Genomic DNA, 19,636 nt, shown 5'->3' on the forward strand with positions numbered 1-19,636 from the left:
CTGCAGCTGCCCCCATCAGCACCTTTGAACCAACATCCCCACCCCACTCCCAGGGCTGGAGAACCCCCATGGGAACAGCCCTGCACAGTCACTGTGCTCCAACAGGGATTCCACCCCAGTCCCTGGCACAGGGTCCTGGGCAGGACTGTGATGCACTTGAATCCACAGGGACTGGGCAGAGCCACTCAGAATGAACCAGTGGTTTATGTAACAATAAATTACATTTTTACAATCAAGAATTTACAAATGCATCCAAAAGTTAATATCAAAATAGACACTTCAGAACTTGGCTAGTCAGCTCATCTCTGTACAAATACATACAAGAAGAGGTAGCGTTAAAGGCCTTAGAAAATGGCTTTAGGAAAGTTTCATGGACTTAAAGCAGTTCTGGAAAGCAACCAGCAGTGCAGCCACAGAGGGATGTCACCTGGAGAGCAGGGAGGACCCAGGCTCACCTTCCAGAAAGGCTGTGGCAAGAGCAGGATGAGGAGTTTCCCCAAGAGCACTGCTAGCAGCTTTCCACTGAATGAATATAAAATGCCTGCTTAAACGAAGGACTAAAGCCCTTTTCCTCTGAAAAGGGGTATGGGACAAACACTTGTGTGAGGGTGGGGGGTCTGTTTTGTCTTTAAGGAAAAACAGGCATCAATCTGCTCCTTTGCCCATTCTACATCCTCTCTGAAGCCTTCAGTGCACAGGACACACATGGTGTGCCTGTGGGTCAGTCCTTGATTCCTGGCCTTGCACTCAGCTACTTCCTACCCTCGGGTCACACCACAGATTCCTTTCTCTCACTTGTGACTTGTAAACTACCAGCAAAACAAACAGGGGTTTTCCTATCCAACCATTAACAGCTCAGCTCCTGACAGGAACGCTGGATGCTCAGAGCAGCACAGCACAGCACCCCAAACCAGCCCTGCTTCTCCTGCTATCCATGCCTATCCAGCAGCACCCTCACTCAAGACAGAACATTCTAGTACTGAGTAGAATCCTCAGCAGAAATCCCAACATTTAATGCCTACGTGAAACTGTGTTTTCCCTTCAACTCCAAGCCAAAGCAGCACCTTCGAGAAGAAAAGCCGGCAGGGTTTAGGCTCCTCCAGCACTTCCCTTTTCCTCTCCTCCCCTTGAGGAGGCGGAGCTGAGCCCGGGTCAGAGCCAGCCCCGGCTCTCGGCCTCCCTGTGCACGGATGCGTGGCACTGCTCCAGCGTCTGCTCCAGCTGTGCCAGCTGGCAGCAGCCCACTTCCAGCCTCTCCCTGGGAGACAGGAGAGAAAGGTTAGCAGGACACAGCACAACAGCAATCTTTACAAATACTCCTTAAATTTCTAGGACGTTTCCATCAAACTCAAGCAGCAGCAGTGACTTTTGCACTACAACTGCTACATCTGAGGATTTCACTTGAGCTCCTTGCAACAGCCAACCCACAGCTGCCACAGGCAGAGCTCCTGTTCCCTTCCAGGGCAGGTAAAGGGGAACAACTGTCAGGAGAGGTCACTGACATCAATCTTCTGCAGAGATCTGGGATTCTGGAAGGTTCAACCATCTTCATATACTGACACAGCCTGTACTCACACTCAAAATAAGGATCTGGATACACACCCTTACAACATAGACCCTTTCAAAGAGTAATCTCAACCTGATCACATATAAACATGCCCTAACTTAGAATCTTTTGCAAACCTTTCTCAAAAGACCATTTAAAAGCTACTTCTCAAAAAAAGGAAGAAAGCCCCAATCACAGCCTGAGGGATGCCAGGGAAGTCTCCAAAGCACCTGTTTACTCAGCTGAGCACAAATTTCCACAAACTGTTTTCTTTATGCCTGTATCAATACAGGTCTAGAGCCATCACCTTGTGGGAGTGAAGAATTTCCACACACACTTTTCTTTATGACTGTATCAATACAGGTCTAGAGCCATCACCTTGTGGGAGTGAAGAATTTCCACACACTGTTTTCTTTATGCCTGTATCAATACAGGTCTAGAGCCATCACCTTGTGGGAGTGAAGCTTTTAAACTGTTTTTTATTACTGATATAAATACTGAATGTCTCCCTCCCTGAATAACTTTGTGTCCTGATCTTGCAATCTGCACATTGAACTTCACAGAAGATGCAGGGACCCAGAATGAATCCAGGCCAAGGGAAGCTTTTTAGAGTAATTCACCCTCCAGCCTTTCACTCAGCTGATCCTGGCCAGTGACAGCTCATTCATATCCACACAACAGCAAAATCCAGTTGCCTGCCCTTTATTAGCCAGCTCAGAATTATTAAAAATCCATGATGGCATTTTAGAAACCTCCCAGAGCCTGGAGTCACAAACCTTCAGTGACACAAATTCATAAAGAAATGAGCCAGAAACCACTGGCAGAGGAGAGAGGGCTCAACACCTCACCTCCAACAGCTGAAAATCTCCATGTAGGACTGATGCCTCAAGTCCAATTTAATTTTTGTCCTCTCCTGATCGGTGTTATTTGGGCATTAAAATTAAAAAGGGAATTTTAAAAATCCCCCATTTATTTTCCCTACACTATTCCTACAAAGGGGGATTTTTATTGACCCAGATGATTCCTCTCATGGTACCTTGGTTAATACAGGTGAAAAGGCTGCCTCAACTCCCCCACTGGGGTCAGTAATTGGCTCACCTGTAGAGCTCCTGTGAAACACATTCATACAGCTCCTCAGCAGTGAATTTCAGACTGTTATTGATCTAAAACAAAGAAGAAAGAATGAATATAGTCATTTATCAAGTATCACATGTCTTCTACAATGATAACAGTAGGAATAGAAAATACAGCTCATGTATTCCTTAACAGGCTCTCAAGTTGAGACAGTACATTAAAAAAGTCATCCTGTATCTTGTAGTTAAATCTAATATTACAAATTCCAGCTCCATTTTCTAACCACTTCTGCACAAATCTAAAAGACCTTCAAGAATTCTCCCTCCCCTCTTAAGTTACCCTATAGTTTCATTTACATATACATATTTTTAGATATATGTGTGTGTATCTCAAATGAAATAAGCCCTGACTTGCATCAATTCCAAAAATATATGTGAAGGCCTAAACCCCAAATATATTTCCCTGCACAGCAGAGCACTGCAAGCCTGAAATATGTAACATATTAAACAGAAATATTCTACTAAAAACATTCATTTTGAGGCTTTTTTACTCTCAACAGCAAGTCATTCACACCAAGTGAGCACTCAGCAAATCACAGGAACAACTCAAATACCTGTTGAAATCCAACCAAAATCTCTTTATGTTTAACAACTAATAAATAAGAGCTAAGAATCAAAATTCTTAATGGAAATACAGTGATGAGACATGACCTCAGAGCTTCCTAAAATAAAAGCTGTAAGTGAAGTGATCAAACACCAAAAATGTCATACCTCATGTCTTCTGAGGAAGTTATAGAGGGTCCAAATATCTTGGAAACTGCTGGTTGGGGTTAAAACTCTGGAAAAAAAAAAAAAGTTTGGGGATGACTTAAAGCAAGTAGAAAAGGAGTCTATGAAAGAGTTAAAAAAACAAATCAGAAATCTTCAAGGGGAAAAAATTACTTGAACAAAAAGGAAATTATGAACTTTGAAGCATTTTCCCTTCCACTACTGTAACAGAATTAAAGAGCTTATTATTTCTGGGAGGACTTTTCTGGAGGCTTTTTCTAATTAAAAATTCCCTCCATGTTTTTGTGAGCCATTTCTGAAAGAGAGGAGGGAGGAAACCCAGCAGTAACTGAAAGCCCCTTGGTGCCCACCAGTGAGGCCCCTGGGCTCACACACAACATTTCCATCCCAGCTTTGACTCATTCCCTTCAGATTCCCACATGCAGCCCAAATGCTGCAACTCACTTTCCATTTCTGTTACTTCTAATAAGCACCAATTCCCACCCAATACAACCAAGGGCCAGTGGGATGCAGCAGCTGAAGAGAGGTGGCTTTAATGAAGCACCTTGATGGACATTCTTTTCCATAAGGCTCCAATCCAGTAAAGAAGTTGGTTTTTAAGAAAATTAATTATCCTCATCTATTCAGGCAGATACAATTCAGTTCCACCTCAGTGTAACTTCATTTGCATTCACCAGGAAAAGCAGCACCCTCCTAAATGCTGCAAATGTAACTTAAAATCAACACAAAATTAAAACACAAGTAACACCTTATATATATTAAGAAATGCTGAGAAAATTCTGGATTTTTCAGTCTTACATAGTTAAATCATGATTAAGATAATGACTGGACTTGGAAAAAGAAAATTGTTTGGGGAAAGCTCTATTTACTTTCCCATGGGAAAGTGCCCAAATTCTCTCCCTCCTCTTGCAAGCTGTAAGCTTCATTTATAAATGAATTAATTAGGAATTGAAAAAAACCAGTAAAGTAACAGACTAAGTTTAAAAAACCAGTTAAAGGAGTCTGTGTTTGAAGCAGGCTGGAAGACCATGACACAGCACAGGATTTATTGTCAACCCTCTAAAAGCAGAGTGTGCACTACTTTTTCTCATCATTTTTCATAGGAATTATCACCAAAAATTAGTCATGCATTCTTCCCCCTGCTTCCTAAGAAGCAGTACCCAAAATGTTTGCCTTAATAGGAGTCAAGAAGGGAACCAACTGGCTGCTCTGCCTAAAAACACCTCAGAACCTTCCCCGGGCACCTCAGCCACAATCGGCTTTGACAGCGGAAAACCCCGGCAGGGAGAAGCTGCCAGCAACCCTCCATGGAAACACAGGGAATCCTGGCAGCTGCAACTGCACAGCAGCTCCCATTGCCCCAGCAGCTCCTATCCCCCACCCAGCAGCTCCCATTCCCACCCAGCAGCTCCCACTCCCACCCCAGCAGCTCCCAGTCCCAGCCCAGCAGCTCCTATCCCCCACCCCAGCAGCTCCAGGCTATCCAGCCCTGCCTATCACACCCAGCACCTGCAGCAGCAGGAGCAGAGCATCCTGAACCTGGGAGAGGCTGAATTATATGAATGATTCCTCATGGAATCATTCCCTCCAGTCCAGGCAGAGCCTGCCTGACTGCTGCCATCAGCCTGGATGCACAAGTGGACACAACATAAAAGCTAAAGTGTTATGAATGATCTCACCCCAAGGCTGTCACAAAATACTGGGGGAAAATCTGTCTATTCCCATTCTTCCTGCTGTGCCAAGGACTGAGCTGCCACTGGAAAACCTGGCCATGGGAGCTCTCCAGAGGAAGGATGGAGGGAACACACTCAAGTGTATTCCAGCAAGACCTCAGGTGTATGGACAAACCCACTGTGCCTCCAGCTCTTTGGAGAAAAAAAACAAATAGTGTAATTAATCATCCAAGTAACCTAATGGTAAATCCTGTACCTCATTTTATGGCCTTTGCCTGGATGAAGCCAATGGTTTCTGGGTTTGCACTGTGGAATGAGAAGTCTGACATTTGGCTCCAAGTTTTATAGCAGCTTCAAATGTGAGAGATTTGTTGTTTTGAGGGGGAGCCCTCACTCCACACAGAGCCCTGGAAGCTGCTGAGGGAAGAGCCTGCACCATAACTCCCTCCACAGATTCCCAACAGGTCAGCACTCACAAAACAGCCTGGTGCTGTCTGCAGCTAAACAGGGGCTGCAATATAAGTTCCAGTCTGGGAATATATTCTTCTGTACAAAACTGACACATTCCTGTCTGCAGAGCAATGATTTCTCAGCACCACCACTGCTCCCTACTGCTTTCAGTCACTTCATGTTCCTTTCATCACCTGTAGCCACCCCCCTGTGCTATGGAAAATGGACATTTTAAGGGAATGGGAAGCACTGAGAAATTTGGACCTGTCTGTAGGAGCATTGACTCTGCCTCCATTACTTCATTAAATCAAGTTGCCCTTGTTTCCATGGAAGTTTCTCAGTGATAAAACATCTGCCTCAACTACAGAACTATGTATAGAGAACTGTCTGTAAATCAGTAATCCATGAAGCAAAGGGCTTTTACATCCAACTGTTCTAAGCAGCCATGTGAACCTCAGCACAACAACACCAACCACTGCTGCTGCTCCTCTCTCCACACTGGCTCAAAAGCAGAAGGTGGAAATCCATGGAATCACTTGGCCTTTGCATCAGCACAGCCTTGTAGAGCCACACTACAACAGCCCCTATTCTGTACTTCAGCTTCAACCTAAGAACTCCAGGGTGGTTCAACACAGTTTTCTGGAAATACTGAGGTAAAGAAGGGAATGTCATAGGTAAAGAAGGGAATTTGAGGTAAAGAAGGGAATGTCATAGAAAGACCCAAGGAATTACTATGAATATCTGCCACCAATTGGAGGTTAAATGCTGTCTTGGGGGCAGGAGGGAGAAAGGAGACAGACTTGATTTTATCTCAAGTGCTTCCCAAACCACTCCCAATGTTTATCTCTTGTCCTATCACTCATCTGATGCCAAGCACAAGGTGTAAGATACAATAATAAATAGAAATGGATAAGAAATAGATCAAAATGTCTCAGCTGTCAGCCCCTGCTGGCACCCCTGGCTCTACAGGCTCCAAGCACCATGGCTTTAGAGCCCCATGTTTGAAACCTTTCTGCTTTTCAGACTGCTCTGAAGGCACCACGGTGTGAGCAGCTGCACAGCACCACCTCTGCCCTGCCCCTTGGGGAGCACTGCCCACCTCCAGCTCTGTTTGAGCTTTGTTTCTTACAGCTGTCATTAAAATTGGCACAACACAACATTTCAGTTTGGGCCTGGCAGCAGAGAAGGCTGCAGCTAACTTCAGTGTCAGGTTTCACCTAAATGCATAAAACCGTAAAGATCAAACAAGTAACAACTGGAATGTCTGATACTTTTTGAACAGGGAACTAATCTCCATTTTACTTCCAAAAAGAGACTGTGTGCAGAAAAGATTAAAGGCAGAGCTCTTCATCTACAGACTTTATTGGGACTTTATGGCAGAAATTATTAACTGACACCAGAGCCTAAGGGAATGAAGACAATTCTCTATTGAGACACCAAGGAGAAGAGACCTCAGTTCCTCCACTGGCCAGCTGAAAAAACTAGAGGACACAGTTTCTCTGCATCTGAGGAATTCTGTACTAAAGCTAGTAACACTGCAGAATTGTTTTTAAATTATTTCAATTCAGTGATTGGTTCTGATATAGTAACACTCTCCTACACTACTGAAATCTTAAGAAATTACACTTTTAATTTACAAATGTTTACACAGTCCTGGACTAAACCACATTTTTCCAAATCATTGGGAGAATGAGAGAAATTCAATTTAGATAAAATATTAGAAAAGCAGAACTCAGGCTTCTTATGCAGTCAGTAACAGACAAATATTTTACAGGTGACAGCATATTAGTATAAATATTTAGGAGGTCTGTATCCAAGTGTATATGCTATAAGATGTGAGTGATTTTCAAGTTGGCATATGAACAAAAAAATTCTTTTTTAGCCGAGAGATGAAAGGAAAAAATCCAACTTGAAATAACTGCATCAATTCACCCAAGACTGAATTTTCTTTCTTTCCTATGAACAAGGATTTCTTATCTAAAAGAAACCTGGCAGGAGACATGAAGACAATATCCAATTCCCTAGGGCTGCATATAGAAGCTTAGAATCACAATTTCTATTCAGCTGAGGGCAAACATCAGCTAATCTAAACCCCTATATAATTTTAAAGAGTTAATTAAGAGACCTTAAATAAGGTGCCTCAATTAACTGCTTCCAAATAATACCCAACCCAAACACAAATATAAACCACCAGTGAGAACACTCACAAATCCTCAATCCAAAATTATTTAAAATCGTGTAATGGTTTCACAATTTTACTGGATGCTTAAATTTCAGAGGTTTCATACCCTTTGCCCATTACCAATAGTAAAGGTATATAGTTAGAACATGCTCACTGTACTGATTATTCTTAATTTCAGAGCTGAAGGCTGTCATTGCTGGCATGCAGAACTGTGCAACACAAACACCACTCTGCTACCAGTGCTGTTAGAGGAAGAAATCAAGACAAAATAAAAAACAAAACTGCATGGTGTTACAGAAATTACCAGAACAGGGTAACATGCAAAAAGCTGTTACTGACACATCTTCAATAAAACAGTTTTTGTTTTTTTCCTTTTCTGTATCTGTATTTGTCATTAGCATGCTCTGGCCATCAAGCCTGAATAGCTGGGATAGTGCCACTGGTGTAGTTGGCTTTTTTTATGATTAAGGGTTTCATTACATTTATCTCAAAAAGTATAATCATGTTTTTCTAATTGTTTGTAACAACCTGAAAATCTAAACTTTTAATGCAGTTGAACGTTCAACATAATTTACTGATAAAGCTTCCAAACTTCCATATTTTCTCTCTTCATTGTTCTGGACAGCAGGGATCAGAAGGTACCACAGAATCAGCTGGATTTGATCACTAAAAGCTGTTTTACCTCCAAATATTCAAAACAGAACTTTCTCACTATTTTTTCTCCAGTGCCTCCTTTTCTGCAATCATGCCATTAGATTAAGTCACTGAGAGGCATTTTGTTCAAAAATCAAGAAATATAAATATGCTGCAAGGTGAATTTTAGAGCAAAATGAAAGTTAGGTGTCTGCCCATGGTAAGGGCTGGAAACATGAACTTTAAGGTCCCTTCCAACCCCAAACATTCTGGTTCTATGAAAGCTTCTGAATTTCTGTTTTAATATTCATAAATCTGCATGGATACATTAATCTGGCTCCTGGCTCTTTGGAAAAGCTCCTCAGAGCTCTCAAACTCCCTTAAATCCCTCCACTCAAGGCCAATGCAGAAAACGCTTGTGCAAATTCTCCCCATTTCTTGCTCCATGATGCCACCTACTGCAAACCTGCACATCAGAGCAGGCATTTCCAAAGTGTCCAGCAAAACTACTCCATTCCAACAATCAGCCTATGTTTTTTTATTTATTATTAGGAGTTTTTATTTTTACAGAGCCCTCCCACAAAGAAAACCAATAGTTTTAAATGAAACACCTCTGCAATACAAAAATAACCATTCTGAATATTCCATATTCCCATTTAATCTCATCCACCACATTTATAAACTGGTACCACAGGATCTGTTGCAAAAACTTTAGCATCAGAATGAAGAGAGCAAAGTTTAGCAGTAACCTACTTTATTGAAGCTATTTCCTTAGAGGGAAAAAAACCCACCAGCAATAAATTGAATCCGTCAGCACTCACCTGCTCAAGCTCACATTCCTACCCATATTTTTCTGCTTCTAATTTTTATAATATTTTGATCATTTATATTTAAAAGAGAGACTGTAATTCTTTGAATGGATCTATCTTTCAGTGCCATGAAAAAAGGACTAAGCCAAGACAACACAGGAGATTCCTTATTCTCCCTGAAACTTTAAATCTTTTGTGCTGTAAAAAAAGACAGTGGAGGGATGGGGCTCTACCTGCCAAAGGGCAGGGTTAGATGGGATACTGGGAAGGAATTGTTCCCTATGAGGGTGGGCAGGCCCTGGCACAGGGTGCCCAGAGAAGCTGTGGCTGCCCCTGGATCCCTGGCAGTGCCCAAGGCCAGGCTGGATGGGGCTTGGAGCAACCTGGGACAGTGGAAGGTGTCCCTGCCATGGCAGGGGTGGCATTGGATGGGCTTTGAGGTCCCTCCCAACTCAAACCACTCTGGGATTCTGTGATTCTATGAAGACAGAGGGAATATTATCCTGCCTAAAGAGAAAATGCAGCTGATTGTTGCTGTTAGGGCTGTCATGAAGAACTGGGAACAGCAAAGCCCCACAACTTTACATCCTTCACTCTACTGGAACTTTGCCCCCATCTGAGTGGGCCTCACATTTGAAACACAAATGCCCTGAATTATTCAAAGCTCCTGCCATCAAAACTGATGTATTAATCATAATCATTAAACATTAATAGCTCCAGTTACACCTGAGCAGAGGCAACTTGCTGGTCAAACACTGGAAAACAAATCCCAGACATCAAAGGCAATTCCCTGCAAGACATCTCCACGTCTGCAACACTTCCATGATCCTTTTCTACCAATGGCTCAAGGCAGCCTTGATCTTGGCAGCAGGATTTTTACTGCAAATCATGTCACCAAGCACACAGAATAAAGAGTGGCTTGGTGCTGCAATATTTCAGACTTTTGTGACTTCAGGTGCCTGTGGCACATTTTGTGCCCAGCTGCAGTGCTCACCTGCCAATGCCCTCACGGATGTCCTTCACTGCTGCCAGCAGCTTCTGCAGGCCCACAAAAGCCTCCTCAAACGAGGCCTTGCCAGCCATGCTCACTGCACTGGGGTCCAGCTTCTGGAACAGCTCAATACTGAAATTCCAAAGAAACAAAGAAAAGAAAGAAAAGCAGTTAATAAAAAAAGCTCTGATTGACATAACAATTTGCATGCTCCCAACCTTTGTGTGATTTTTTTTTTTGGGGGGGGGGGAGGGTTCAATTTAGATTAATTACAGGGTAAAAAAGCACAGTTTCTAAAGTGTGCTTGTTTGAAAATTATCTAAGGCTATGTGTTAGTTCTGAGCCCTTTTAGCAAGCTGTACCTGTACAAGTTCATGGTGTTCCAAACACCTTCCAGGACTGACCAGATTTCCTGGTGCCTGTTTTCCTGAGCCACATGAAAGCTGGGCTGTAGCTCTTTTTCCTCAGTGCTTTGCAGATTGGGCATCGTGGCTTCCATTTTTTCACATGCAGTATTTTCTGAAAGAACCATGATGTCTTCTGATAAATCCTGCTCACTGTCTGCCCTCACCTTATAAAACAGTTCAGCAAACAAATAATCAATGTATTTGGTTCCTAACTTCAGAAAACCAGAATCTACACACTTCTACAGATTTTTTTTAAGCATTGCTCAACAAATCAAGGCTGAACTCTTTGAGTCACCTTGGTTATAGTCTCTGCATCCAAAGCCTCTCCTGATAGTTTGGGCTGGAAGGGGCCTTAAAGCCCATCCAGTGCCACCCCTGCCATGGGCAGGGACACCTTCCACTGTCCCAGGGTGCTCCAAGCCCCATCCAGCCTGGCCTTGGACACTGCCAGGGATCCAGGGGCAGCCACAGCTTCTCTGGGCACCCTGTGCCAGGGCCTGCCCACCCTGGCAGGGAGGAATTTCCTTCCTGAGAAGTTTTCAGACAGAGCCTGATTCTCATGACCCAGAACATCAGGTTCAGGGCTGACTGCATTGCACAGAGGTCCCAGCACAGGTGACTCCTGACCTTTCTTTCACTTTCATCCTTTTCTAAAGACACCAAGAGCTCTTGACAGCTGTTCTGACCTGTCTTCTTTCCCATAAATCCAAATATTTCATCCATGCTCATGACTCAGTTTTTACATCATTACATACAGAAGTGACAGTAACCATAAACCAAGACAGTTGGAACTTCCTCCACAGCAACTCAAGAGCTGAGCTGGGAGTGAAGACCAACTTCTGAGAACACAAAAGGGGCCAGCACAACCACCACAAACAAGGGAATCCCTTCTTCAGCTACACAGACAATGAAAGCTGAAATAACACACTTAAGAACAACAGTTTGGGACCCATGTCAGAAGGAGAAACAGCAAATTTAACCTCTAAGGCCCATCAGATACTACTGCAATAGAAAACTACGACAAAATAATGGGTTTCAGTCACCTTTCTGATACTAACACATTTATATTAGGGAAAAAATGTATCAGCAGATATTCACTGAATGAAAATAAAACTTCAGGTCAGGGTCTCTTCATTTCAAAAACACCCCAGCAACATTTCCTGCAGTAATCAGTGGAAATGATGGGAATAATTAAGAAATCTAAGCCATGTTTGGAACATGGAACAACTTGAGGATGGGGTGAGGTGGACAAACACCAAAGCTGCCCTTACCCCTCCGAGGGTCTCACAGAGTTTTGCCACTTCAGCATAAGCCTGGGGCAGGACACCGTTGTAGTCTGACCTGCAGCTGAAAGCATGGAGCAGTTTTTTGGATTCCTGGAGTAGGACACGCACTGTTGAGGAGTCAAATGGTTTATCTGATGTTTAGACATTAATGTAAGAGGGAGGAAAAAAACAAGTTAGGATTTAACAGTCTTGGCAGGCAAATTTAATCCTCAAATACCTAGATTAACAGAAGCACTTGATAATGCTAGGAAAATGGTTCAGAAGCATCAGGTACAACAATCTCAGAGAAACATGCATGGGACTGCTCACTCCTCAACCAAGTCTTCCAAATTTATCCTGGGATCTTGCACAAGGATCAACTGGCATATCTAAAATAATTCTGCAGAACAGCAATATCCCAAAGAGGTAGAACCAAGAAATCCCAGGATATCCTGAGTGGGAAGAGACCCACCTTGATCACAGAGTCCAACCCCTGCCCTGCCCAGACATCCCAACAATCCCAGCCTGGATCCCTGGGAGCTTTGTCCAAATTCTCCTGGGGCTCTGGCAGCCTTGGGGCTGTGCCCATGCCCTGGGGAGCCTGGGCAGTGCCCAGCACGCTCTGGGGGAATTCACCAGGTCTGTCTGTCAAAATCAAATGCTCAAAGACCTCTTTAAACAAATGGAAGGTTTGTGGGGGTTTTATTTTAGTTGGCTTCTTTTTAAAACAAACCTCCCTGCCCTCACATACCACATAAAATATCCTTTGCTCCTCCATAATTTTTTTGGTAAATGCAGATCATTTGGTCACATGTAACATGGAGGCAAAGGAGAGAAAAGGAATTATTTGCTTTTTAAAAATAATTCAGACCTAGGTGACTATTAATACACAGAGCCAGTTCCATAACTCAAACCAGAACATGGAGGCTTTTCACAAGTTTACAATTAACTTTCTCAGGGACTGTTACCTGCATAAAGGTGTTTAGAAAGGCATTCAATGGTTGAAAGTAAACTCCTTGGCACCACATAACCAAAAACGGCCATCCAGTGTTTTTTATAACATTTCAGCAGGTTTGCTAAAGTCCATGGTGGCTTCAGATACAGGATCTGGAAGAGAGTATGTTATAAATTCAAAGGCTGGTTTCCATTTAGACATGTTCCTATAAATCTCACAACTGCTCTGTTCTTCAAGAATGTGATGATCTGTGACTGCTGAAGGAGAAATTCAGTGATTCCTCAGAAATAAGACCAGATTTAAACAAATTTATCTATTAATAAAGATTTGATTCAGCAGCACCGTGGGTTAAACAGTGATGCTCATTAAGAAGCAATGCACAATTTGTGATTCCCCATTCCTCAACAACACTTAAGACTTTTGATTTATGTCAAAACTGATCTAATGAGTTACTTATGCACAAAAGCCAACAGTAACAAGAACAAAAAGAAGAACAGTAAATATGCCTATGATTTTCCAGTACTGTTACAAAGTAAAAATAAACACTGTGACTACTTACACATGGAGTAAAATACATGTATTGCAAAAAAACTGAGAATTCACTACTATCAAGTGAAACCAGTGTCTGAAGATATGTTTAAAGAAATTAATTAAGTGAACAGAGAAGTGATTGAAAGTTTAGCAGCTAATCAGGGCAGCTTGGGAAAGAAGTCACCCCATGATTTTGGGGTATTTTTAAAGCCACAGAGGCTTATATGCAATAAATTTAAACTTTTAACAACCTCCCACCAGCTATAAAATGGAAACTAAAATTAAGCATGGACAATGTGAAAGTGCCTTGTACATGGGTATGTATCTTCTGCAAGCATGTTTAGAGGTTCTCATTAGTACCCTTGTCATTCTGCATCTGCACTGGAATCAATTTAGCTGGGAACAGTTTTATCCACATCTGTTCTGGTGGGGAAGAAATGCAATAAATGCCCTAATATTATACAGAACATGATGGAATGATTTCTTGCAGGATGTATTTACAGTGCAAGGTTCTATTTGAGTAGAAAAGCTGAAATAGAATTTTAATGCCATTAATAAAAAGAATTCTGAAATTTCACACTGAGAAACCAGCAGCCCTGTTACTGTGTCATTAAAATTCTCTTAAAATACTGCACATGCTGCACACTAGTGATCAAACAGGATAATCTTGCTATAAAATGAAATATTAGAAGTGAACACTGAGCTGTTCCCTGTCAATGATATCAGGGACCTGGACGATTTGGGTTTGGCTTGGCACAGGTATTAATAGCAATAAAACACCAAGGACATTCAAACCTTTCAATAATCAAAATATCAAGCAAAACGATGTAAGAAACCACCTCCATCCACAGGTTTCCAAATGCAAGTTTCATTTCAGTCTCCAAAATACAAGACAAAGCTTCTCCTAAGTTCTTTTCAAGGTCTGGAAGCACATTTGGGAATTGTGCAGTAAAACCAGCATCAACTCTTGTCTTCCCAAATTCTGTATCTGTCAAACCAATGACACAAAAGGCATTTATTGAAACTGGGTTTACATCTAATTCATCTTGATGGCACATGGAGAACTTGTCCCCATAAATGCAGATAGACTGTACTTGGGTTTATAAAGCAGATGTGCTTCACCTAATTAAGTTTCAACTATTTCTAGTTATACCCACTTGTACTGTGTGTATTTTTAATTAAGAGCTACTAACCAAGAGGATTAATGTCCCCAGACTATTACTGATTAGTGATCTTACTCCACATTTCTTTTTTCCTTAAATAACTTAGATCATATACAGCCAGCAGGGTTATCAGCAAGCACAAGAGGATCTCTGTAAGCTGTACCTGTATCTTTGGAAAAATGAAAAAACATCCTTCAGTCCCAAAAAGTTCAGGACACCTTTTAAATTACTCTAAACACAGGAAATTAATGCAGTGGTTTTTTTCCCTATAAAATAAAAACATGTCACATTTGAATTTCCTAGAACTCTGAGATGGTTTAATTAACATCTCGAACTTTCAGAAAACCTTTGAAAAAACACTCCCCAAACAAAAAACATTCCTAAGGTTTCAAAGCATAGGAAAAGTGAAGGTATAGTAGCAACTGTTCTTCCTCCACCCCACTGATTTTTACAAACCACCATATTCCCCAGACTCACCGTGCTTTGGCTGCTGCAGCTCCTCAGAGCTCTGGGGCCTGTTTGCATTCACGTTCTGCAGAGCAGTGACCAGATCAGCTTTGCAGAATGCCTTGACCTCACTCACAATGGCTTTATTACACAGATTTTTATCATCCCTAGAAAATAATTAATTGTTGTCAGCAAAGGAATAAAAGCAGCACACTGTATTTGGAAAACCTATTTTGTGAGTTTCATTACATAGACTAAGTTCTCTTTCTCAAGCAATTAGAAGCAGTTCAAAAAATTAAATCAGAAAATTAGGTAAAAATGAGAAACATACTGATAAGTGTTTCAGAGTCTAGGTTTAAGAAAACAATAGCTATAATTACTACAGCAGTGATTACAGCAGTGATGCTTAGCTGCTGTGATCTCAGAAAGCAAACCAGGCAATAATTCTGAGACAGTACTATCTTATTTGATGGCTACAGTTAATTCTCCTTGTTGAGACCCTTTTTAACTATTCTGCTGGCCAAATCTTTATCCCAGATGCCACTCTGAGGTTCTGCTCCAGCAGAACTACTTTAAAAAGCCAGGACAAAGTTGCATCCCAGTACTTTCTCAAAAATTCCCATTGCTTATATTGGTAGAGGATAAAGAAATTTTTGGATGAAAACCAGTTCTGAAGTCAGCTTCTGTTTTTTGATCAGTGAAACCTAAAATCACCATCATGACCCCATGAACACTGACTGAAATGGCATTTTCAGCAGCAACCTGTGTCAACTTGAATAACCCAAATGGTGCTCAGATGTTTAATCCCACTCACTGAACCATGCAGGAACTGGTTCTAGCCAAGACCAGAGCAAGTAGAGCCAAGGAATATCAGTCCTTTGAGCAAGCTTCACCTGCTCCTATCAAATTCAGAATCAATACCCAGAGGTCAGCTGTTATCCTCATAAACAGGAAGAGCAGCAAATCCATCCCCAGCTTCCTGCTTTCTAAGATTAACCCCTTCTTTGCTTTTGCTTGCCTGGCTGGGAACAGGGGTGAAGTCTCTAACTGGATCTCAATCCTTAATTCAAGTATTTTTTCCATTTTGTAACTTCAGAAATATTTTTTATGAGAAACCAGAATAAAATCTGAGAAACCTATGTTTTAACAAGTTTTAAAATTGAATATTGAGTAAGCTGAATTCTATTTCAGGCCTCAAGCTCATAAAGGTGATTCCACCTCCAGTTGTAGTGGTTTATTATATCCTTCTACTCTCGCTTTTAAGAGGGTGATTGCCCTTCCAAGAGCTTACATCACAAAGTGCTCTTTCTTTAAGCCCTGCTTTGAAAGCAGTGTGGCAGGAGAGCTAAAGGCAGCCAGGAACTCACGTGCAGAGGACAACAAGAGCTTGTGGGAAGAGCTTCTGGTATTGCAGGCAGCACTGCAGGACACGGTCGTCGTTGTTCTCATCACTCAGCCCATCTGTAAAGGCAGGGCAGACACAGCTGAGGGATGTGGGCACAGCTCAGCCTCACAAACACCTCAGTGCACTCGTGGTGCTCATTGTACATTTAACACCACCCACACCAGGACACAAGTGTAAGGTGAAAGTGAGAAACAACTGGTAAAACAATAGATAGTGGAGACATTCGCATGCCACAGCCTTGGATACACTCTGAAGGCTGCTGTAAGAAATTAGCTCATGTTAATTAGCAAACAGCAGAGTGAAGAAGTCTCCATTAAACTCAGAATTCTAAGGTTGCCACTAGGTGAAGTGCAAGGATGAAGTACCCAGCAGAAATGGATTGCACATGTATTACACATTTTTTGAGAAGCCAGCTGCATGGATTGCCCCCACAGTTTGGAATCCTGGTTCTTGAGACACTTGTAGATGAACTGCACTGCAGGGATAGCTTTGTCCCGAACATGCTGCAACATTTTCCCCTTCTTCAAGTTGTCCAGCTCTTGTAGGACGACCCAGGGAATGATTAATGCAAGTCTGTCAACTCCTGGAAGGAAAAAAACCCACCAATAAACAATGGTATTTGCAGGAGCGACACCATACAGAGAACTTTCAATTCAAGCATCATCTTTATGCAAGTTCACACTTTTTTGCCAGTAGTTTTCATAGTCCTTGCTCAAGAGAATCTAGCATTTGAAAAAAAGCTGGAAAATGCTGACTTCCCTCTACACTGATTACATAGAAAAGTGACAGTACCAGGCAAACAAAAGGGAAACACAATTTTAATCAGCAGAATACTCTGACAACATTAATAACACATATTTGCACCAATTCTCTTGGCACACACCTGCTGTGAGATATTGCAGCAAGGTGAAACAGCAGCTGAAATACCAGGCTGCACACACCCGAGGGACCACAGCAGTAACTGTGCCAAAACAAGCAGCAAAAAAAGCAGCAACAGCTCGTGTTCATTGCCAACCAGCACTCCTAAACCAGGAACACAAAGTGTGGCTATTGGACCATGGTTTTATTTGTAGGTAAGTATGGGCTGAACTTTAAAGCTTTTATATCAAATACAGGGGTAAATCAGAAGTTTAATGACTGTTCTGCTGGTCACCCCATGACAAATACTTCAATTGTTTTCTTTCTCATTCACATTGTGAGAACAGAATTTTGAAAAAATACATTAATAACCAGCTGCTTTACAATAAATAGGCTGGGGATCAGCAGCCTTCTCCAGACAGTGGGTCTGGTGCAGGACCAGACACTGGGAGTTGCAGTATTCTAAAAAGGCATCTCAGTGTATATAAGACAGCAGCATTCCTAACCTGAGAGAAGAAATACAGTCTGACATACTCCTGAAAATCACTCAGGCCCTAAGGAAAGGTATTTTCCAGGTGGCTGGAATAAGTGTATTCATTAGCTGAAAGCATCAAAGCATCCTAGGTATTCTGACAGATTCCAGATGTGCCTACCAAGAACTGACATGCACAATCCCAATCCTGCAAACATGAAATAACCAACAGCTTTCCAGAATATTAGAGGCAAATATTAAAGTCAGGGTCTGCATTCTGAATTCCTAAGAAATTGCTCAGTTGTGCCACCTTTATCAAGACAGAAAAAGCAGTGACTGACTGCCTTACGCTTTTTAGATAGTTTTACATTTCTAGAAAAAGAAATGCTAAAAGGAGATGAGAAAATAGAGTTATCACTAGTAAGAAGTTAAATGCTTAAATTATGTTTTTAGAAAGGGTTAAGTCTTATTTACTGCTAAGAATTCAAGCATATTCCTTGGAGTATCTGCCATGCTTCTCTGCAGGTACATGGGCTGTAAGCACAGTAGGTTCTGCTTCCACAGCTGAGGTTTCTCTAGGATGCAGCTTTTTGGGTTCACAGAACCAGGCTCCCTGTGTGCCTTCTGCCCCTGCCTGAAACCTGCTGCCTTTTTAAGGAACCCAGCAGGGCTTGGTTTCCTTCAGGTATCCTGAAGCTCTTACAGCATCTGTTTTACTTACAATGTCTTACTCATCAGAACATATTTACATACCAGGTATATCCTCAGATTTCAGGGATCTCACAAACTCAAGGTGACTAATCATTATATTTGTGTCAATCACCACTAGGATGTTCAGACCAGAACTAAAAGCCCCTAGGGGAAAAGAAGAGAAAAAAGAGAAAACAGCAGAAATAATCAGTTATGTGCTCCCTACTCAGACCATCAATAACTGTAATTACTTGTTGCAACTAGAGAGCAAAGCAGATCCCATCATGCCATACCAGCAGAAGTATTTAAATCCTGTTCTGGAAGATCTATCTCCATGCTTGTAAGTTCTCCACAGGTCTGCACTACAGACAGGGCCATCCTCTTCTCCACACGAGCAACGTGCAAGTCCTCAACTATCTGCATCTACAGGGAGAAAATGAGCATGTGTGTAATTCATTGGAAGGAATCACTTCATAATTATTCCCCAAAAAGACATTTTTGCATTAAAGCTGTTAAAATTGCCTCAAAATGATGTCTGAAAAATTTTCAGTCAGTACAGGAAATGAAATCCACAAGAACTTCTACATATTCTCCAGTAAAGACATCCAAAATATGGCCTAGAAAGATTTATGACCTTTCTACATGGTATTCAAAAACTTTGCTGCATTTTTTTGCTACACAAACTGCAAGTTTCCTAACAGGCACTTCTTAAAAAAATATGTCTCTCTTCCAACTAAAAAGTTGGAGGATGAAAAATGAGATAGCTGGAGCATGTGAACAACTCTGAAGGCCCTTTTGTTGCACATGGTAACAGAAAGACACACTTTATCTCAGAAAGTTCCTGATTAGCAGCACTTCAGCAAGTTTGCTTAGTTTTTCAAATAAATGCTCCACATTTGAGTGTAGATCATGAGTCAACGATGTCAAATACTTGGAAAGGTCATGGAATTGTCCAGTTACACAACCTTGGTGCCCTTGGTCTTTAAGACAACACAGAAGTGTTAAATGAAAGCATTACCAACCTCTTGGTCTGTGTTCTGACTGTCTTGAAGGGGTGGAAAGTCTTCAGAGCTCTGTAGGGAGAATTAAAAACACCACAAACACACACCCTGCCAACATCACAAAATATCAAGGAATACTGAGGTAAAAGGGATCCCTACGCCAGGAGTTTTGGAATACAGCCCTGCAGTGTTAAACAAGTCCCTCACTCACCTTTGGGACAGGCACAGGCCTAGTGACCTCACCTCCCTGGTAGGAGTCAGATGTGCAGGGGCTCTCAACATTCTAGAAACAAGCA

At 41.9% G+C, this 19,636-nt stretch overlaps 1 protein-coding gene across 1 annotated transcript in view; it reads right to left on the reverse strand.

Moving 5' to 3' along the window:
- Positions 1 to 185: 185 nt before the first annotated feature.
- SWT1 (SWT1 RNA endoribonuclease homolog) overlaps positions 186 to 19,636 on the reverse strand; it is a 25,176-nt gene continuing 5,725 nt past the window's right edge. Inside the window, 15 exon segments of the mRNA XM_054638154.2 lie at positions 186 to 1,258; positions 2,645 to 2,709; positions 3,391 to 3,457; positions 10,150 to 10,278; positions 10,509 to 10,717; positions 11,825 to 11,970; positions 12,787 to 12,925; positions 14,144 to 14,292; positions 14,945 to 15,081; positions 16,282 to 16,375; positions 16,714 to 16,902; positions 18,403 to 18,504; positions 18,633 to 18,762; positions 19,362 to 19,412; positions 19,552 to 19,623. Of these exon segments, the coding sequence (XP_054494129.2) occupies positions 1,153 to 1,258; positions 2,645 to 2,709; positions 3,391 to 3,457; positions 10,150 to 10,278; positions 10,509 to 10,717; positions 11,825 to 11,970; positions 12,787 to 12,925; positions 14,144 to 14,292; positions 14,945 to 15,081; positions 16,282 to 16,375; positions 16,714 to 16,902; positions 18,403 to 18,504; positions 18,633 to 18,762; positions 19,362 to 19,412; positions 19,552 to 19,623 (1,785 nt within the window). The 3' untranslated portion in view covers positions 186 to 1,152.

This window comes from Agelaius phoeniceus, chromosome 8, assembly GCF_051311805.1.
Source record: "Agelaius phoeniceus isolate bAgePho1 chromosome 8, bAgePho1.hap1, whole genome shotgun sequence".
Taxonomy (NCBI): Eukaryota; Metazoa; Chordata; class Aves; order Passeriformes; family Icteridae; genus Agelaius; species Agelaius phoeniceus.